The 20,471-nt window shown below is 36.3% G+C and overlaps 4 protein-coding genes across 7 annotated transcripts; 2 read left to right on the top strand and 2 right to left on the bottom strand.

Annotated features, from left to right (window-relative positions):
- Nucleotides 1–1,368: 1,368 nt before the first annotated feature.
- On the top strand, nt 1,369–9,412 carry stx (ubiquitin-like domain-containing protein stuxnet). 2 transcript variants are annotated; one of them, XM_088046810.1, is made up of 4 exons: nt 1,369–1,758; nt 1,821–1,908; nt 4,621–4,906; nt 8,606–9,412. In XM_088046810.1, the coding sequence occupies exons 1-4, from the start codon at nt 1,553–1,555 to the stop codon at nt 8,974–8,976; spliced, it is 951 nt and encodes a 316-aa protein (XP_087902936.1). In that variant the 5' UTR covers nt 1,369–1,552; the 3' UTR covers nt 8,977–9,412. The 2 variants fall into 2 exon arrangements, with proteins under 2 accessions (XP_087902936.1, XP_087902937.1); XM_088046811.1 differs by having other exon boundaries at nt 1,372–1,758; nt 8,618–9,412.
- A 25-nt stretch (nt 9,413–9,437) lies between these two features.
- Nucleotides 9,438–10,856, bottom strand: Hakai (E3 ubiquitin-protein ligase Hakai). Its single transcript, XM_088046813.1, has 4 exons — nt 10,786–10,856; nt 10,531–10,738; nt 10,292–10,479; nt 9,438–10,243 (listed from the first exon to the last, which is right to left on the bottom strand). Exons 2-4 carry the CDS (start codon nt 10,736–10,738, stop codon nt 9,569–9,571), a joined length of 1,071 nt encoding a protein of 356 aa, XP_087902939.1. The 5' UTR covers nt 10,786–10,856; the 3' UTR covers nt 9,438–9,568.
- An 11-nt stretch (nt 10,857–10,867) lies between these two features.
- On the top strand, nt 10,868–12,893 carry LOC148168766 (DNA polymerase epsilon subunit 4-like). 3 transcript variants are annotated; one of them, XM_088046815.1, is made up of 3 exons: nt 10,868–10,989; nt 11,114–11,322; nt 11,368–12,893. In XM_088046815.1, the coding sequence occupies exons 2-3, from the start codon at nt 11,116–11,118 to the stop codon at nt 11,506–11,508; spliced, it is 348 nt and encodes a 115-aa protein (XP_087902941.1). In that variant the 5' UTR covers nt 10,868–10,989; nt 11,114–11,115; the 3' UTR covers nt 11,509–12,893. The 3 variants fall into 3 exon arrangements, with proteins under 3 accessions (XP_087902941.1, XP_087902942.1, XP_087902940.1); XM_088046816.1 differs by having other exon boundaries at nt 11,111–11,322; XM_088046814.1 differs by lacking the exon at nt 10,868–10,989 and having other exon boundaries at nt 11,038–11,322.
- On the bottom strand, nt 11,674–15,101 carry LOC148168765 (uncharacterized). Its single transcript, XM_088046809.1, has 3 exons — nt 13,678–15,101; nt 12,341–12,892; nt 11,674–12,294 (listed from the first exon to the last, which is right to left on the bottom strand). Exons 1-3 carry the CDS (start codon nt 14,948–14,950, stop codon nt 11,780–11,782), a joined length of 2,340 nt encoding a protein of 779 aa, XP_087902935.1. The 5' UTR covers nt 14,951–15,101; the 3' UTR covers nt 11,674–11,779.
- Nucleotides 15,102–20,471: the final 5,370 nt, after the last annotated feature.

Raw genomic sequence — 20,471 nt, 5'->3', positions numbered from 1 at the left:
GCTTCAAGAATTGAGAAATTTTAAATCCACTTCAGAGATACCTACTGACATGGTAATAATTTCATTTTTTACTCTTTGCATCGTAGTAAACTCAGAATAACTGTCATTTCTGTTGAATTATTAAAATTGTGCCAATTATTTTAAAAAACATCCCTGACTGTAAAATGGTGAATGCGCCGGGTAATTTTTTCTATAGTCTGTCCAACGAATAGATAGATGACAGTTTTCTAACCAAATCTGCGCGATAAAAACTAGTATCAACAACCGCCAAATTTAAAATAGTTGTCATGATGCTAATTTTAAAATTCATTATTTTTACTAAATTGACTGCTATAAAAATGGCTCCTATTACTTGATTATAGAAAGGGAATTAACAAACTAACTAATTCGGTGTTTTGTCATTAATTTGGTAACGTAGAGAAAACCTCAAAAACCCTCAGTTTTTACACACTTTAAAGCTGTGTGTCAGGTAAGTCCTTCCGCCAGGAAAGTGGATCTTAAAGTGGTAAAAAATGACGAATGTCAGTGAATGTCAAATCATTGACAAATTTCTAAAAAAGGCGGGAAGGCGTAGTTGCATAACCAACTTAAATCGAGATTAATATCCCCAAAAAGACGGAAAATTCTAGAGTATTTCAAGTTGCCATGTTTTATGCCATACAATTCAAATCATCCTATTTACTCTCTGGATTTACTATACATGTTGGTACTTTTTTGGTTAATGAAATTTGAACAATGTTTACCGTCAAATGTGAAATGACCTTAATGTCCCCTATAAAAAGTTAACTTGGACGTTATGTAACATAAAAATCAGTAACAGTGACACTAAAGTGTAATTCACATTAGTTTTTCTTGACATAAGTTAAAAATCCTGTTAAAAATTCTATATTTTCGAAAAAAATCAAGGAAAAAAACAGTGTGAACCATATTTAATTGTCCTTAATGTTTCAAGACTTCAAAAGTAATTTTTCTAATTATAAACATAAAGGTCAATTTACACTTGACAACCCTTAATTTTGGGTAATTTTACCCTACAATTTAACAATTATTATCTTAGCAGAGCTAAATTGAAACACTGCTCCATTATTTTAAGCGAATTCTTGAAACTGGCCGGTCCACCTGTATATTTAGTATGTTGAGATAAGAATGCGCCTTTCTTTGTGTCGAAGCGTGAAGTGCAAGAAGAAGAAGTCTAAGGTAATGAATTTTTGAGGTGGCACATGAAATGGGTCGATGCAGAGCCTGTACCTGCATTTTTAAGTCTGAGCGTGGTTCTATTTGTGGCCACTGGTACAGGAGACCTTCGGCAAAGTCCGTCTTCCTCACTCAAATATCCTTTCGCATCAATGGCTCTCACTCCCCCACTAGGTCTGGAGCGCAACCAAACTTGTCAGAATCCGGAGTTGCTGGTACCGTAATATCACTGTATTGTTTTTTTGTCGGTGTGTGCAATCCGTGGGTTCTGAAATGGTGTCTGGTGCAGCTTGGGCCCCCTGCAACGCAACCCCAACGTTATAGTGTTCCGTGTAGTGTGCGTGTGGACAATCCCCCGATGGAGAACAGCTCGCACTCGGCCGCTAACCCCATTTCGCAGGGGTGTGGCCCACATTCGCAGATATCCATCCATGTGAGCCCCACCACAGGGGGCGACTTTTACCTCACTGTGGAGCCGGACATTAGCGTCGATAATTTCAAGAAACTTGTCTCGAAAAGACTCAAGGTGCCCAGGGACAGGATATGTTTGTTGTTTCGCGATAAGTGGGTGACATGAACGTTTTATTTTTACAGTTACGATTTATTTCGGTGGTTTTGTGTTTCAGGCAACTACAGGAGGGGAGTCTATTGCAACATGGCATCTCGGACGGTTCCAGAGTTACTCTACTGCCCAATGTCGAAACGGGGCTCATTGTATGTTCAATTACACTTTCTTTACCTTTATTTTTATACACTGCATGTGTTAATTATTGTTTCAAACCACACACTCCATTTAACCACATCAATCTTTGTTTACTTAATTGTTATTATTCATTACAACACTTTTAATATTTGACAACAGAGGTGAAGGGAAGGGATGAAGAAAACTATTATTATTACTTCTCATGTTAAAAGGTTATATAATTTACCATTTTGGAGATTGTCAAGGGTGGGGCTAATGTACCATGTATATGCAAACCATCTTTCATATTCACTATAATTGCTCCTAGTTACACATCATTACTACTGTTTTCTTTACATTATCATTGTCATTACGTTCTGTTTTCTCTAAAATTTGTCAGTTTACAATGTTATTGTAGGATAGATATTGATCCACCACCAAATTAACTATTTAGCTAATCTCCATCTTTGTCAAAACTGGATGTAGCCATTGTCTCCCCTTTGCCAAGGGTCGTTAAATTGTACTTAAATAACAAAAGAAATCACTGCAATTAGTGGCCGCTCTAAATTTTACATTTTACGTATAAACCTCTTAACAGTGCTACCAACAGTTTCAAATTCCAAAGCCTGCTTCATTCCATTATAGGCCGTTTATGCGTATTTTTTTTTATTTCAATTCCATACCGTTTTTGATACTCAATAATCCATTGTTGGATTTACGTAAAGAAGAAAAACGTGTAACGCGACCATTGTTCTTTTCTGTCTCGAGAAATAAGGGAAATTTATTATGTATTGTTTCCCTCTGTCTCTTATGGGGTCTTTGGTTTTATACCCTCATCTTTGGCTATTCTGTGATTACCTTTGTTACATTTAAGTGGGCTTTGGAGTTTGAAATGCGTTGGTACCTCTGCTTGTCACTTGACATTTATGTTGAGCTTTGAAACAAATTCTGTCAACTCGACAGTCTAAATGACAGTTTTAAAATGTCAAATTCAAGGGCTACCAACCCATTTCAAATTCCAAAGCCTCCTTTAATGCGGTTTTTCTCATATGGTACAATGAGAGCCTAAAAAGGTTTTTGTTACATAATTTTATAGTGTAATATTGTAATCATGTCTTTTACATTATTGCAAGTTGGTGCAGTACTTTTCCTTTTTTGTGTTGACTGCAGGTGTAAAAAACGATTATCCAGTCCATGACCTAGAAATAGGATTAAACCTTTGTTTAGGAATTAATGTAAATGTCGAGAAGTTATGTTTATTATGGGTATTAGGTATTAGGTAAATATTACGTCGTGCCAAAAATTGTACTTTCCACTGAAATTCGTGGAAAAAATCACATCAAGCAGGCTTTGGAATGTAATAGGTTGGTAGTCCTTTTTTTTACCCAATCATTGACATTTCTTACTGTCATAATTAAAACAGGGTTACCACTTTAGATAGCTTATAAATAGAAGCAATTTATCGGCTGAAATTGAAAGAAATAGATCTTTTATAGGAAAAGTGTCATTTTCAGACACTTAAAGCATTGCTAAGACGAAGTGGCCTTTGGATTTGAAATGTGTTTTATGACAGTTTGAGCTTACTTGAGGAGTTATGTTTCAAAACTCAATAAATCCATGTCATAAATTTTGACTGAGGGTTATAATTAAAACGATAATAAAGTTCTAATTTACTTTAACTATTTTGGCATAAGAGGGTAACAATGTTTTTGCAAGATGTTTTTCACTGAATAAACAATACACATTGTTAGATTTGCCCAAAATTATCTCAATTTTACATCAAACCCAGTGTCAATCAAAATTGGATTTATTGAGTTTTGAAAAATAACTCCTCACTTATTAATTGATTGTTGTCAAAGTCTGTAAATAACAGTCCTACCAACATAAATATGATATGCAAAGCTGACTATATAATCGTTAAATGGTGACAACACGTAGTTCATTTTTCGGACTCATAAATTGTGATTTAGAAGCACGAAAACTACGTGGAACCATTAAAATATCCTACAATTTTAGTAATCATCTCGATATATCAATACAACTTATTTTACACAACATTAAAGCAGCAATTCATATTCCGTCAAAATTATACACTCTGAAGCTCCAAGCACAATCAATAGCAGTGGTCGTATTTAATAATATATCGATAAACCCAAATTAAAGCCTTCATGGTTTTACTTTACGTGGTACTACAAATAATTGTGTTTTTAATTTGAAATTATTTCTAAAATTTCGTGTTGCTAAGTCCACTTTTTAGCCACTGGACCGCTACTAATACGGGCGTTAAAAATGTCCTTTTCTACCAAAACTCGTTTCTTTTGTAATAATTTATAATTGCATGAAGCAGCTGGTCCTTTGCTATTTTCAGACGAAATATTGAATCCGTAATTTTAACATAAAAAAGGTGAAAGGCAGTGACGCAATTGCGAATAAAAGAAGACATCAAAATCAAACGATAGAATTTCACGCGTCGGTTTTTCTAATTTGAATGTTTCGCTTGTCTCGGAAATGAACCTATTACCATTATGGTGGTTTGTTGTATTACCGAACGTTGCTGTGGAGATGTTTGAACAGCGATATTATCCCAATTTCTATAATTATCATTACAAGCAGTTGAGTTTTCTATCATCCCAAAATTTGACGTGATTCACATCTTCATTAGTCTTCTTAAATCAATAAAGCTTGAAGTGGCCCCAAATTCAGGTGCCAAGTTTATCCAATAATACTAATTTTTGTTGTTTCAGACCCAGCGTCCTGAAATCGGAATAATGCAAGCCTTAGAATCTCTGAATGACACCCAAGTGAATGAATTTCTTTGTGGGAAAGCTCCATTAAACCTCAGCATGCGTTTGGGGGATCACATGATGTTGATCCAGTTGCAACTGAGCACCGTTTCAGGAACAAAACCACCAGTGGTCTCCGGGCCACCACCTCAAGCTACAAATCCTCCGAGTTTATTACAAGCTTCTAGGAACCTTCAACATACTTTAAGAAGGCTATCAGCCGACGTATTTTCAGGGCGCGATAAAGGTATATTAGTTAAGATTTTTATTGACATTTAGTTTCTGTAGTTAATGAGACGTGTAATTTGTTATTTGGACAGTGTCGAATGGGTGAGTGGGTGAGTGGGCGAGAGGCTGACGCAAAGAACCAAATAATTGTGTATACACAGTGAGTTACTTAAGTCTCGTACCAATTTTTTTATTAACTGATTTATGGCACGTTAACAGACGTGATAACAATTTTAAACTGTTGGGACTTTATGGCGTCTATTAACTTGAGAGTTTGTTTGTTAGGCTGGTCTAATGGTGGAATTAGTACCGTCGAATTAATTTTATGTGATTGAAGTCGTGGACTAATCAATTTTTATATTAGTAGATTATGCAACTCCAAGTATGACTTTTAATTTCGAAGGAAAATACGTTGCCGTTTCAGTACCTTTCCACGTATTATTTTAACTAGAGGAATTGTTTGTTTAAAGAAAGGACTAAAAGCAGCACTCATCAGCAACAATAAATGGAGAATCGTTAAAATTAAAGAAAGAGAAAATCCAATTGAATTGTTTATTAACCACTCGCCATTGTTGCACATTTGCATAAATAAAACCTGACAATAAACTTATTAATCAATGGCACTTTGTATTTTGCGTAAGTGATTTTGTTTGTATTGAAGGCGTTTTATTATGGACGTTTCCCCTTTGGTTTGTCTTCTATATTTGTTTGTTAAATTATGCAAGGACATGATTGATTCTCATACCGGTCAAGTATAGATTTACAAGACGACAGTTTTTGCTTTGGTTCGTTGCCATTGAGAACTCCACGTTTTTACTCTGGAAACTTTACATTGATTCATCGATCGCACACCAGCACTGTGGGCCATTGTTGGGGTCTTTATGGTTTCTCGCCTTGCTCCCGTCCGTTCCCAACATCCTTTGCTCATTTCAGTTTTCTTGCTTCTTTTACTCTCATCTTTTCTAATAAGTTTTATCTTTGAGACATTCTAATTATTATTAGGCTGCGGCTTTGCCTATAATCAAGATCCTTTTGTCAATTGGAATTGGATTTTTTTTCTTTTCATTAAAGTTTTTAGAGGTTTAGTTCGCCTGCAAGGTCGCCGGGAAATCTGATCACTAGAAAAATGTGAGAAAAAAGTGTTTTAGTTGTGTAAAAAGCATTTCCATTCCGTGCATGAATAAAAAATTATCTAATTTCCGCATTTTTTGAAACTGTCTCAGTTTATGTAAACTGTGCCTGCTGAATTGTGTCCGATTAATTTATCGGTACAGTGAAACCAAAGTGACGAATCAGTCCTCAAAATTAATGAACGTTATTCGAATTGGGGGTTTTTCTCGCTCGAAAATAAAAGAGTTTATAACCAGAATTCTCATTCTCATATTTATTTCCTTCATTTCTTCAATTAGCATCTTGTCTGGGAATACTAATTTCGTAACTACTTTTTGCATTTTTTTTTATACTCCAGGCAAAATAGACACAAAAATTTCAAAAGCTCGGAATAATTCCCATAAGGCAAATATTAGAAAATATTTTGTCACTGGTGATTTCAATGGCAAAAATACTTATTAAGAAAATTATACCTTATCAAATTTCCCACAAAAAAGATAATATTTTTCGTAGGAGTTACCATTATGTACCTATAAGTATTTTTCAAAATTTCAAGTATTTTATTCTTTTGTGCACCACAGTGCCTTTTTTTAGATTGAGGAAGCATTGAGTGAACTTAACCCACGAAATTTTCCAGCAACTTATATGAAATTATAATCTTCAAATTATTTTTCATGGTACTTATTTTCTTCAAGAACTTCTTCTAGTTTTTGAGAGTCCTCAAAAAAACAGCATGGATTTTATGTGTATCTTTGTTGAAATCGTACAATTTAGACTCATTTACTTAAGATTCTGCTGCAACAATATTGTTACAGTACGACGTGGACGAAAATTGGAATAAAATGTTAATTTTTCATAGGTTTGTGAATGCTAAAAGCTAAAATTATCTGTTATACATTAAGAAACTTACCATCGGTCAACGTTTCCGTACACGTGAAACACACTTCTGTCATTTTGTGTACAAAGAATTGCTCAAATACTTCAAACTATCGTTCTAGATAACTAAATCACTATAGACGGCAGATCGTAATATTGTTAAGTGTCAAAATTGACTCTAACTACAGTGATGGAGACTAAAATGTAACATTTTGGAGATAATCAATTTTCAAATATAATCATTTTTCAGATAAACTACTCAATTTTATATTTTAAAATGGTAGTTAGAACTATATTTTTATTTAAACACATTAGATAGTTAAGTTAATTTTTTTAACAATATGTTGTAATGCCGAGATTCATCTAGCCCAAATCCGATGAAAATAACACTTGTGTGAGATGTCAACGAAGATATACAATTATCCATTTTATTTCTTTCAGAAACTATATCAAGTTCCTTGGAGAAAATATACACAAATAAATTCAGTCTGAAGAAGATTAATTTCATGTGATGTTAGAAAATCTGGTGGATTAGACTTCTTCGATAAATTCTGTTATAAAAAAAGCGATCAAAGTACTCTATTTTGAAGATGCTGTGCTTTTTTTGTTGCGAATTTGAACTTTTGTTTTTCCTGTACGCTCTCGCGAAGGACTTCAAATTAACGAGAGTTCGTGAGGGAAAAATTTAAATTATAGTGTTGACGGGGAAAAAGTTGTCGATTTTATTGTATTCCCAGTGGAATAAGGTTATATGGCCCCCATAAACCTATTTAACTTCGTTTAAAGGGCCCCACAAACCTCATTCTTGCACGACGTGTTTGAACGACGGTTTCGACGGTTGGAACGAAACGTTCGGAAAAACCGAGGTCTGTGGGCAAAAACCGTCGTGTTGAACCGACAGTTTTACCCACAGACCTCGGTTTTTCCGACCGTTTCGTTCCAACCGCCGAAAACGTCGTTCAAACACGTCGTCCAAGAACGAGGTTTGTGGGGCCCTTAAGAGGTAGCCACCCACCATAATTTGTACCATTGTTAAAATGATGGGGACGCTTGTAGATCAAAGGCCTGCTGTAATCCGGGGAAACAGCCAAATGTAAACTAGGTAGCCAGGCAAGAATTTTTAATTTATGATGGGGGTAGTTTGGATAATTTCGCTTATTGAAAGAGGAATGACTCCACAACAATAGCGTAAGCAATATAACCTTAAGAAACTGGGAATTCTATACTTCAAATTAACGAGGGGACCAAAATACATTGACATTTTTCAATTTGTCGAGAGGATCGGGAAAAAACTTCAAATTATCCAGAGTCTACTGTATTTGTTTTTTTTTTGACATTTACCATTGCGTAACTCTTTTAGTCCACAAAAAATCTGCTTTATGCAAATTATTCCGAGGTTCATGTTTATTTTGCCTGGATTATTAGTACTTCATCTCTCAATAATCCCAATAATCTATTTTTTCTTTAAAATCTTTAATCTTTCAATAATTCTTTCTTTTGTTGTTTTCCTGGTTTTTGCTTTGTCAGGACTTGTTTTTTCCTTCTTCTTTTCCCCATCATAACTTACCAATAATTCATTTGCTTTCATGTCGTAACTAGCACCACGTATGAAAACTATTTGCGAGATTTGCCAGTTTTCGAGGAAGAACCCGACTTACCTTAACAAATTTTTTGTATAATAATTAAGTAGTGTGTTTGATTTAGTGGGATATTTTGGAATATAAAGCGTTAGATTTGGTTCCAGGCCGGCGAGAGAGCGTGTATTCCGGCACGTTCAGCGGTGCCCTGAACCCAGCCTTACAAGATCCAAAAGGTAGACCTCGTCGCGACGTCGCTACCATCGTCCACATCCTAAACGATCTCCTGTGCTCCGTGCCCGAATTTCGAAGAGTAAGTCGGAAAGGATCCGAAGAACCAGTACCTGTCCCCGAGCAAGAAGACGAACCGTCGTCGTCAACATGTAGTGAGGACCAAAACCTACGCACCCGCGGCAAACTCGAACAGTTGCGTCTCGTCATGGGGGAGAGACGCGAACGCAGACGTCAACGTAAACAGAAACCGTACTCGTTGCCTCCTAGTGATACTGACACCGTAACTGCATAAACAATTTCCTCTGTTTGTACATAGTTTTGTTTATTTTCCAAGATGATTCTAAAGTTACGCTAAAGCTCTTCTAAGTTATCACGAAGAAACATGGCTGTGGGTTAATATGACGCCTGGGAGATGGATCGAGGGGGTGTCTATTCTACTGTTGACAGTTTTTATTGTTTGTAATTTAAAAGAGTTTTAATGTAAGCAGCTCCAAAATGTGCATTTGTAAGGTCTTTCTTTAAGTTTAGTTCAATATTACTAGTATAATTGTTTTAGTTGTTCCTTTGTTGTAATTATTTTTAGATACAAGCAATTTAAACGTTAGATGTTAAGATTAATTCGTTTAAACTGAGACATAGACGGAGTTCGTAAATCATTATGATTCTGTTCGGTATTGTGTAGAGAAAAAAATCATTGGTTATGTTTAATAAAGTATTTTCTAAAATTCCCCGGACCCTAACTAAAACAACTAATTTCATCCCTTAAAGGTAAAACATTTATTTATAGCTATAGTGATAATGGCTAGCTTATAAAACCTACACATCCATATACATACTTTATAAAATTGTCCTTATTTAGATCATATTCTACATGCATAGAATTCTCATCTATAATATTGCTGGCTGCTCGTCCATTGAGGAGGTGGGGCTGTACTATAATCATACTGAGTAGCCCTCCCTTGAGGGGCCCCTTGTCCTCCATACTGCCCCGCAGCCCCAGCCCCACCACTATAATTATAACTTTGAGCGGGGCTATAAGCAGGTGGTGCAGCGTAATATTGGGGCTGTTGGGGCGGCGGGATGTGCATAGGAGGCAGTCCTTGGTTATAAGTGGCAGTCTGTTGATAATTATAGTAACTATGTTGCGTGGTTTCGTGCACTGTTGGTGCCGAATCTTGAATAGGCACCGTAATCAAATTAGTCCTAACTCCAGAACTTTGTATGGAAGTGGGGCGCTGTCTCACATTTGACGAGATTGAAATGTTTGATCTTGGATCGTTAGTTTTAGTGCGAACAGACACTCGTTCCGGTTCTACTGGTACTTCCATGGGTTGTATGGTATTGGAGACGTGGCGGTGATTGATGTGGGCTTGCAAATCACGCTGAGATAAGTAAGTACGGCGACAACCGGAAGACCCGTAGCGGGTGCCCCCATGGGTACACATGAAAACTGTTCCTAAACCTGTTTGTTCCACTCTTGACACTTTGTCCAGACAACGCGGGCACTTGCTCTGCTCCTGTTTGCCGCAGGAGAGACAGAAGACATGTTTGCACGGAATCTACAAAAAAAAATTAAATTGTGTTCAATTCCAATAGAAAAACAGTACCATTCGTCCATAGATTAGAATGGGCTTCAAACACTTATCACAGCAATGAATCATTGGATTCAACACTTTCTCCCCAATCAGATTCACCTTGTGGGACCAGTCTAAACGCAGCATTGGTTCAGGGGGGCCTCGATTAATTGTTGTAAAAGTCGGCGCTTCTAACTGCGAAATGTCAGCTTCCAAGTCAACTAAAACAACCAATTGTTATCCAAGGCCGACTTTAATTAAATTAAACATACTTTTGGGAGCCACATTTTCATTTGAATCGTTTTCATTTGGGGCTGTTTCCTCTGAGGATTCTTGTAATTGGGAGTTATCAAGTTCTTCGTCGCTCTCGATGACTTTGATGGGTTTCTTGCCACGACCTCGGCCTCTGCCTCTTCCACGACCCCTACCTCGACCGCCGCGACCCCGACCGCGCCCCCTTTTAGGGGCTCCATCATCCATCTATAACACAATGAATGAAACAAACGATAAGAACTTCACTGTGGTACCTTTTGTATTTATTTCGATAATGACATACGACCAGCGTCCATAGTGTGAGGTTATGGCCGCGCAGGGTTGCCAATTTCCTTGACATTCGGTATTTTCACAAATCCGCTTTTAACAAGATAGTTATCAAATAAAAGACCTCCAAAGGGGGTTTAAACGTGATCTAATTACGCCTTTGAGGATATTTACTGGAGTTCAAGACCCAGGTAATTCGATTTTTTGGGCTGATGTAGGGAAATTATTTTTTCGGTTGTGGTAGTATGAGTTCAAAAAACCCGCCATTGAGGTTATGTGTTGTTACTTTTTTACTACATTTAATTTTTTCAGCAGAAATGGAAGAAGTAAATGATGTAGATATTGAAGATGTTGAGAGTGAAAAAGTCTCAGTTTCTGCAGCTGTGGTGACGGAGCCTGCAGTCACAACTGAAAAACTAAAGCTAGTAAAACTGCCTTTAACTAGAGTCAAACATATCATGAAACTCGACCCTGATTGTAACTTAATTAGCCAGGACGCTTTATTCCTAGTCACAAAGTCAACGGTAATGTAAAAGACTTGCTAAACTCGACTGTAATCGTATTTTTAGGAGTTGTTCCTGGAGCATTTAGCTAAAGAATCTTCGAAGTTTATGGGGCTCAGTAAACGCAAAACAGTGCAGAAAAAGGACGTGGATGCTGCTATTGATAACATCCCGAGTTTATGTTTCCTTGATGGCGCCTTAGAGTAATATTAAAAAAGTTTTTCTTGGTTTTTGTATCCATAAATTACACAATTTAAAGGAGTCTGCAGTTAGGTAATTAGTTTTTACCACATCGTCGCTCCAGTATTAATTAAAAGAGAAATTAATATTTCCCGCATGATTTAAACGGGAAATGGTTATTTACGTAACACGTGTTGTAAACATTTTTATTCTTTTTAAGCGCATTGACTTTATAAATCTGATAGCACATAATATAGCGAAGTAAAATAACACAACTCATAGTAGTAATTCAGACAAATCACTTGTTAGCTTTTTTATTTCTACGCTTTGTTGTCCCTGGTGGCATATCCGTCTGTCCATATAAAGTATTAAGTAAATTTTCGAGATCCGGTGGTTTTTCGTTTCGCAGAGATCCACTGTGTCTACGCGGTTGACTGTTTTGTTTACCTAAAGCGATACGATATTGTACTTGATGAGAATCAGGTCTGAGATGTTTCAGACTGTCTTTTTGACAACCCGCCCATTCCGTGATATCATAAACGTTTCCTTCCATGCAAGCGTAATAATGCCATAAAAAGCCGAAACAACGAGCTTCTGCCCAAATATCGCCTTCTCGGGCCGAATGGTGAATTTTACAAGATGAGCAGTTTCTTGCTGCATAACATGGTCTATCTACTTTGATTCTTTTATGGCGAAGCCCGCACGCGCTACAACGGATTGTGTTGGCGGCGGCTTCTACTTTTTGTTGCAATTGGGCTAAGAGTTCCGTCAGCTCGCTCCAGGCTTGCTCCACTTGCACCGACTCCACCACACCTGAAACAAATTGTTTAGTGGTCATAAAACGGATATGAGTTGGTACCTTTGTCATAGGCAGCTCTCCTTTCGGGTTCTCCTATCATATCGAACGCGTGCACCAATATTTTGAAGGCTTCTTCCGCTCCAGGTTGTTGGTTCTTGTCTGGATGCACCAAGAAAGCCTGTCTTTTATAGTACCTTTTTATATCATCATCTGTACAAGTTGGCGTAACACCCAGTATACTATACGGATCTTTCCCTTTACACGCTAAAAGTCTTTTCATTGCTTCTTCCCCTGTCGTCGGCATATTTATATTGTTTTGAAGACCACTGTGTAGAAAACTCCGGTTCGTTTCTTTCGCCGGTTTTTCAGGCTTTTTGAATTTCTCCCATATCCACGATAATACACGAATGCGTTTGACGATTGTTACGACAGTATCTAGGAAAAGAGCCCAATGGACCACCAACCAAAGCCAGAAATTCGAAGCCATGTCGCGACTGATATGAGCGCTTAAACTGCAGATATCTGAGATCAAATGGATTAGCCAGAACAGGAACACTGTGATGATTTTCCACCATCCTTTCATGTATTGTTTCAACTTCTGACCGGCGATACCTAGAAAAACGTTGAAGTTTTTACAAGGTTCTGGTTTTTTGTTTAAACAGCGGAACCATTATTATACAATGGACACAGTCATAATAATAAATTTACACTTTATTGTTCGTTAAGACCTTTTTTATAGCGATCAAGGCTACTGCAATAACATCGTAAAATATTTAAGAGAGCGCGAAGGCATTGATTGGCAAAAAACTAATTAGGATTAGAATAACAATCTTACTCATTTGGATCCCATATAGCACCGAATTATGGTTTTGTTGCTACTGGAAATTTAGTTTTATAACAATGCCGACGCCGAATATGTGCAATTGCAAGGGAATTTGCACTTCAACCTTGCATTTTCATGTCAACAAGAAATTACCATAATTATGGTTGTAATGGAAGCAAGTTTAAATTGTTGTGATTTGAAAAAGAGCCATCATAAGGAGATTTGACTTATCTAAACTCTTTGTTTTTGTGGATATTCGAGAGGAAGAAAAAATTAAATTAAATCAAACAAGACCTTCGAGATATCACTGATAAAATTAATTATGTACCAATAAAATATTTTGTTGAAAAAACCTTATCAAAGCTATAAATTTTTTATCTATGTGATACGTGTTAACATTTCTGTTCTTAGGGAATTAGACGATTACGGTGGTGGTAAGATGGTTTTTATAAATATGACCACTTAATGAACAATTCCAAACTGAACCTAAATATATTTTGTCGATAATGCAATCAGTTATAAATAAGCCTTAAGTAAACATTGGAGTTTTCTTTCATAAATTGACCCAACTCACCAAAGAAGACGTTGTTTTCCCGCTTTCGCGTCCGCTGGTTCCTCTTCCCCACAGGTCTCTCGTTGCTCCCGAAAGACTCATTGTTCTTAGGTCTGCTGGAGAACTTATTGACCTTTTTCACGCCATTCTTGTTGACATAAGTCTCGCTCCTGCTGTTGTTGGCCTCATTCTCAGTTGTCTCTCCGTTATTCTTGGTGACCTTGCGGAAGTTGGGCTTCTGCATCAAATTCTTGTTGTTAATCCCGTCGTCGCTCTTCTTTTTTTTGGCATCATCAACTTTCGCGTTGTTAACCGGCTCGTTAATGTTATCAAGTGACGCCCATTTACGGTTCAACTGCGTGCTTCTGACGCGCTTATCTTTATCATTGTTGGTCTTAATAAACGCAGTTTTCTCAGATACTGGAATATCTTTGATATCAGCGTTTGTGTTGCTTCTGTTGAGAGTGTTGTTAATCTTCTGGGTTTTCTCAGTTTTGCCGTTCTTCTTGTTGTTTTCTTTCTTCTGCTTGGTTTCTTTAGTATCGGTTTTTGCCTGTTTGCTGATGGTTGGGGGTACTGGTTTTGTGAGGACATCAGAATAGCTGGGTCTCATTGGTTTGACTTCAGCCACCATTCTTGGCTTGCGGTTGGTTCTATTGAAGTTGATTTGCTTGTCTTCCAGAGGTTGTTCCAGGATCAGATTTTGTTCATTGTTCTCTTTTTCTGAGAGTTGTTCAAACACGCTGACATTGGGTTTGAAAGGCTCCACATTCCCAAACGGGGAATACGTGCCTGTGGTGTTGGGCACCCAATTCCCCACCAAATTCTCGATTAAATGCGTGTGGTTGCTCGTCTGAGGGACTGTCTCATGTTGGTTCTGCAACACGTGACGTTCAGGCTGATGCAGATTCGAGTTCAGTATCGCAAATTCATTTCTAAAGCCTCCAACGTCGTTACTACCATTCTGCACGGGCTCATACATGTTGTACTTCAAGTTAAGAGGATCCAAATTTTTGTTGTACTCATTCATATCAAAATGATGGGGTTGTTGCAGGTAGTTGTATGGTGTAGGATACTGTTGAATGGGCACATAACCCATTTGGATGTCAGGCGTTGCATGGTAAGACCCGAAATTATTCACGTACGGTGCTTGATTCCAGTTCAGAGGTTCTGATGGGGGCGAAGAAAACCTCAACGGAGCGTACTGACCATCAGCAGTCTGCATTTCTGCAGTCATGTTCCCAATGATCTTCTCCACCGCTTCATTTGAACAGTTTCGCTCCTTTTCACTCATTCTTCGGCTGTTGGACACGAACAAATGTGTAATTTACGAGTCGTCGACTATTCTTGTAACATTTTGGCACATAAACATATTATTCAACTCCGTCTGTCACTTTTGACAATCTGTCAAATGGACAACACGCAAGGTAGGCGAAGCAGGGCGCTGACTTACCGACCGCGATCACCGCGAGTTTTGACTTTAAGAGGAAGAGATATTTATTTACGCCTAGTTTTATCGGTTGTTGTAATTTTAAAGTAATAAGTTTCTGATACTCTGATTGTTGAAATTTTTTGTTTTTACCTGTCTGTCTGGAAAAAATTCTCATATTTCGAAATTGGCCTGACGAGTACCGCGAGGTCAAATCTGCAAGGCTGCGTTCATAAAAATTACGAAAATGAAAATCAACTTTCCGAAACTTTAATCGGCCATAACTCAGTTATTTGTTGTCGGATCTGAACTTAAATCTCGGATTTGGAATCTGCGGAAAATTCTGCGTTACACTGATGTATAATAACTTAAGTTTATTCTAAAAAATAAGCGAGATACCGATATCAGAAATTTGGCATAGTTTTAGTAATGATTTTTTGCGAAAATTTGCAAATTTCGACTGTAGAAAAATCAAAGAACTATTTCTTATGTAAAAAATCGCGAGAAAAACGATGGCGCAAACCGCATCTCAATATCTGAAATAGTTTCCGAGATATCGAGCACGAATTGTTTTGAACCGTCAAAAATTTGGCCCTCTGGCGACAACCCAAAATTTCAAACGGCCATAACTCGGTTATTTATTGACAAATATTAAAAAATTATCATGTTTTTGAATTCAGCGTGAAATTCTGCGTAAAATAAGACCCAAATTTGTTGAGTTTGCTTTATAAATAAACTAGAAATTGGCCAAAACTGTTTTGAAAACATCATTTTAGGGTGATTTTCAATCAATGTTTTCAGAATGAAAACGGACGTTTAATAGCATTGCATTATACATCGGTCGAAAGAGGAGCTCAAAATCTATCTACAGGGTTAATTTGAGATCTATCGGACAAATAGTTTACGAGTTATGGCCAAAAATAAAAAAAATGAAAAATTTTCATCGTTTGAGTCGCAATTTTTTTTTGCGAAAAATTGACTATTGAATTTTTGGCTTTTGAGAACATTTTCTAACGTAAAAAGAGCCGAGAAAAAGAATGGCGTAAACCGCATCTCAATATCTCAAATAGTTTCCAAGATATTTAACTTTAAAAATTACGAAAAATGAGAAAAAATGAAAATCAACTTTCCGAAATTTTGATCGGCCATAACTCAGTTATTAGTTGTCGGATCTGAATTTAAATCCCAGATTTGGAATCTGCGAAAAATTCTTCGTACACTGATGTAAACAACTTAAGTTTACTCTAAAAAATAAGCGAGATATCGATGTCCAAAGTTTGGCCATAGTTTTAGTCACGAATGTTTGCGAAAATTGCGTTTTGTATGTAGGTGATGTACCTATTTATCGAACATTTAATAACCATATAAATGCAACAACACTCTGGCGAATCTTAGAGTGTTAACCACATCACTCTGACGTCATACGCTTCAACAGACGTCTCACTTTATGAACACACCCCAGCTATTGGTCGCTGTTGAGGTAAGACCGCTGCCTACTAGATGGCGCAACGTCTTATATTTGAACCAAATCCTCTGGGAATTATAATTTAATTTTTATTATTCGTTTCTTAAATAAATTAAATTGATATCCAATAACTTATTTAGTAAATTAAATCTAAAAATGAAGAGTTTTTTGAAGAAAGAATTGCGCTTTGTCATCCAAACGTCCGATAAAATAATATGTAAATTAGCGCATTTGCCGCGGGACAGTCTAGAACTGCTAAAATAAAATTTTCCGTTTCTGTCCCGTAATGAGTTTATTCATTATAATACGTTATCATTGCTCTGATCTAAATGGCATAATTGCACTAAGCATTTACGGTGGGTGGTCTAGTTCTAAATGTTATAATGTGGCAAACTCGAGCACACACTTGCATGGAACACATGTAGAGAAGTCGCGGCGTCTTTGACAAATGCTCGGTTAACACCAAATGTTGTGTGTACAATTTTCCAACGCATAATTAGACAAGGTATAAAAAATTGTTGCGGAACCCTCTTAGACGAACGCGGCGCCAAAAAGCGGCGCCCGTCTACGTGATTTAGCCCCCTTTAGTTGGTTGTACAACTCGTTGTAAAAATCGCGTTTAATCGAGTCAATAAACAATTATTATCTGAGAGATTGTTATTCATAGACAGGGCCGGAGTAAGTCATTACACATCAGTCATGTGTTGTAGTACTGGGAACTTTGAATAATGGATGAATTATGCAATCTCTGCTATAGCGTATGCTAATAATGGTGAGGTCCTTGATTAATTGCATTTTGATTTTCAGATTATCAGCCATTTGCTATTCATATTGGATCATAGCGCGGCCCAGGCCCTATGAATGGATGTTTGTTACTTAATTTGCATTATAAGCATTCACTGTCAGGTTTGTTTACTTATTGAGACTTTTATAATGATAGATAATTTCTTAATTAATATTGACCGATCGCTGTTGTAGATATGTTGGATACTAATGTTAAAATTGTGTGAAAATACCCACATCATTAATCATTCGTTGATGATCATTTCTCAGTTCGCTAACTTTATATTTGCATGAATTACAGCGTTATTACAACCTCATGATATTTCTTTTTTGGATTAAAGAAGTGTCAGAGAAAATTACGTGTAGACTCTTAACAAAGATGATGAGTGAGATTATATTCTCTTAAACCTATTCAACATTCTGCTAAGAAGAATTTCTTCTTTTGTTTCAGATTTTTTATTTCACTTACGTTTTTTTGTACAGTCACAGGCAATCGAGTTTCCACGCAAAAATTAATTTTTAATTTTACTTTAACGCGACGGAAAATTGGTAAGATATAAAGTCGTGAAACCATAATCGATTTGTTCCTGACTGCCTACATTTTTAATGACAGTTTCAACTGTTGACATTAAAACAGTTTATAGATAGAGACTACGTCTATGGATGGATAATTGAAATCGATTGTAATTTAGATTTAATTTGACCGAGTTCAATTAAACATGGAAACCTTACGAGAAATTTTCGAATCTGATAGTTGAGTCGATAATTTGTATTGAATTATTATGGACACAAAAGGAAAAAGCTCAGATTTTCGATACTTCCTATTACAAGCTGATTTTATCATTTAGTTGCGTTATATCGAATTTATATTTTGCGCTATTTAATTCATACGAATTTGTCATGGGATGGAATTCTCGGATTCTCTCGAATTCGGATTTTTAACGATATTATTGAGTAGAAAAATTTACCAAATTGCCAAATTCGTTTTGAGATTTCACATAGAAATTTGAAAAAAGAAAAACCTAAAAAAGTACGAAAACAGCAACAAACAGCTTCAAAATTCGTAATTTTGGTAATTTAACTCCTACAACTATGAAATTTGAGGAAGTTACTATTTTTGAGTCGTGTATTAACTCTCCTAAATTGCAAAATTGTAGAGCAAAAAACACAAATTTTAGAAATTTTTGTTTCAAAGACGAAGCAAACGTTATCGAAATCCTCTACAAGAAATTGTAATTCTGGTAATTTGAGTGCTACAGCTATGAAATTTGGGCAAATTACTATTTTTAGGTCGTGTATTAACTCTACCAAATTGCAACATTGTAGAGCCGAAAACACGAATTTTAGAAATTTTAACTTTCAAGACGCGCTAAAAGTTTTCGACATCCTTAAAAAAATTACTATTTTAGTTACTATTTTTGAGTCGTGTATTAACTCTACCAAGTTTCAAAATTATAGAGCAAAAAACTCTAATTTTAGAAATTTTAATTTTTAAGATAAACCAAAAAATCCGTCATTATCCAAAAAATCGTAATTTTGCTAACTTTAGTACTACAGTTATGAAATTTGGGCAAGTTACTATTTTGGAGGCATGTATTAACTTTATTGAATTGAAAGACTGTAGAGCGAAAGACACAAATTTTAGAAATTTTTATTTCAAAAACGAAGCAAAATTTGAGTGCTACAGCTATGAAATTTAGACAAATTACTATTTTTGAGTCGTATATAATTTCTACCAAATTACAAAATCGCAGAGCAAAAACTATCAATTTTTGAAATTTTAACTTTCAAAACGCACCAAGAGTTTGCGAGATTCTTCAAAAAAAATTGTAATTTTTGTAATTGTAGTGCTACATCTATGAAATTTGGGCAAGTTACTAATTTTGAGTCGTGCATTAAATCTACCAAATTGTAAAATTTTAGAGCGAAAGATACAAATTTTAGAAATTTTAACTTTCAAGACGAACCAAAAGTTTCCATTAGCCTTAAAAAAATTGGCATTTTGGAAATTTCAGTGTTACAGCTATGAAATTTGGGTAAGTTACTATTTTTGAGTCATGTATTAACTACCAAATTGCAAAATTGTACAGCAAAAGACACAAGTTTTAGACATTTTAGTTTTTAAGACAAACCAAAAATTTTCGGCATCATTTACGAAAATTCGTACTTCTGGTAAATTTTGTTTGACGCAAACAACATGCAAACTTCACGAGACCATTTTTTTTGAAGGGAGAGTACCAACGGTTGCTTCTCATTATGTCGAAATGTCTTCGACATGTTGATGTCAAACATTGATGGAGATACACAGATCTATCTTACACCAGTGCTACCAATATAGTGAAAAAATTCAAGACTCTCTAGTCGCTACGTTTCTATTCCAATCATAATTGTGCCCCAGATTGCAAGGAACAAGATAGCCGTTTAATGTAATTCGCAATTGGATGAAATTATCAGTCGTAAATTATTCAAAATTCGCGTGAGTGTTGGTAAGTGCAGAACTGCAATAACCAGAGGAAATGAAGTAAAAGTTTTATTAAGACTTGTGCTAATTTAAATACCAGAAGTGTTGGAAGTAACACAAGGGTGAGTGCTTGGCGCTAATCTATTCACCATTTATCGCCAAGTGCTGTTAAAGTTGGTAATATATGTAAGGAGAGCCGACTACCCCATGTTTTTCCCGCTACGTGTTATAAGAGTTTCGGGTTGTAATAAAGTGGGAGTGAACAAATTTGAGTGTGAAACAAAATAAAAAGTATTTTAACAAGAGTTGGTTTTGTAGTGGCCAAGGATCCATGTCCTTGGAGTTTTCCAATAGCATAATTGCGCGTTGTCGGGTGTAATTTTGTTGTGACCGTTCCATGTTCTGGGTGAATTATTGACGTTTCGTGTATTTATATCAAGAACGTTTTCTGATCCGGTGTATACGAGCAGCTAACAGCGCACATGCACTCGCGTTAAAACTCGAGATCTAATCTAAATGACGTATTAGATTTTTAAAGTTTTATCCGCACATATAAAAAACGCAGCCACGAGCCACGCTGTAGATTACCGCTTTAATTTATTTTCATTTTTGTTGCGCCGTAAAATACAGGGTTGCGTTGTGAGTTATGCCCTGTGGGGGTGGGTGGATCAAGTCCT

This window comes from Gnatocerus cornutus, chromosome 9 (assembly GCF_029298725.1).
Source record: "Gnatocerus cornutus isolate USDA-ARS CGAHR chromosome 9, icGnaCorn1.1, whole genome shotgun sequence".
Classification (NCBI taxonomy): domain Eukaryota; kingdom Metazoa; phylum Arthropoda; class Insecta; order Coleoptera; family Tenebrionidae; genus Gnatocerus; species Gnatocerus cornutus.
This window is presented reverse-complemented; position numbering and strand designations above follow the sequence as displayed.

What these genes read in the sequence shown, in the direction of transcription:
- stx (XM_088046810.1), top strand. Translation starts at nt 1,553, where the DNA reads ATGGAGAACAGCTCGCACTCGGCCGCTAACCCCATTTCGCAGGGGTGT. An exon ending in TGTTTGTTGTTTCGCGATAA is followed by an intron (nt 1,759 to 1,820) that starts GTGGGTGACATG and finishes TTTGTGTTTCAG; the next exon opens with GCAACTACAGGAGGGGAGTC. An exon ending in ATGTCGAAACGGGGCTCATT is followed by an intron (nt 1,909 to 4,620) that starts GTATGTTCAATT and finishes TTGTTGTTTCAG; the next exon opens with ACCCAGCGTCCTGAAATCGG.
- Hakai (XM_088046813.1), bottom strand. Translation starts at nt 10,738, where the DNA reads ATGGATGATGGAGCCCCTAAAAGGGGGCGCGGTCGGGGTCGCGGCGGT. An exon ending in TGAAAATGTGGCTCCCAAAA is followed by an intron (nt 10,480 to 10,530) that starts GTATGTTTAATT and finishes TGGTTGTTTTAG; the next exon opens with TTGACTTGGAAGCTGACATT. An exon ending in TTCTAATCTATGGACGAATG is followed by an intron (nt 10,244 to 10,291) that starts GTACTGTTTTTC and finishes TTTTTTTTGTAG; the next exon opens with ATTCCGTGCAAACATGTCTT.
- LOC148168766 (XM_088046814.1), top strand. Translation starts at nt 11,044, where the DNA reads ATGAGTTCAAAAAACCCGCCATTGAGGTTATGTGTTGTTACTTTTTTA. An exon ending in TCCTAGTCACAAAGTCAACG is followed by an intron (nt 11,323 to 11,367) that starts GTAATGTAAAAG and finishes TCGTATTTTTAG; the next exon opens with GAGTTGTTCCTGGAGCATTT.
- LOC148168765 (XM_088046809.1), bottom strand. Translation starts at nt 14,950, where the DNA reads ATGAGTGAAAAGGAGCGAAACTGTTCAAATGAAGCGGTGGAGAAGATC. An exon ending in GGAAAACAACGTCTTCTTTG is followed by an intron (nt 12,893 to 13,677) that starts GTGAGTTGGGTC and finishes ACGTTTTTCTAG; the next exon opens with GTATCGCCGGTCAGAAGTTG. An exon ending in GAGAGCTGCCTATGACAAAG is followed by an intron (nt 12,295 to 12,340) that starts GTACCAACTCAT and finishes AATTTGTTTCAG; the next exon opens with GTGTGGTGGAGTCGGTGCAA.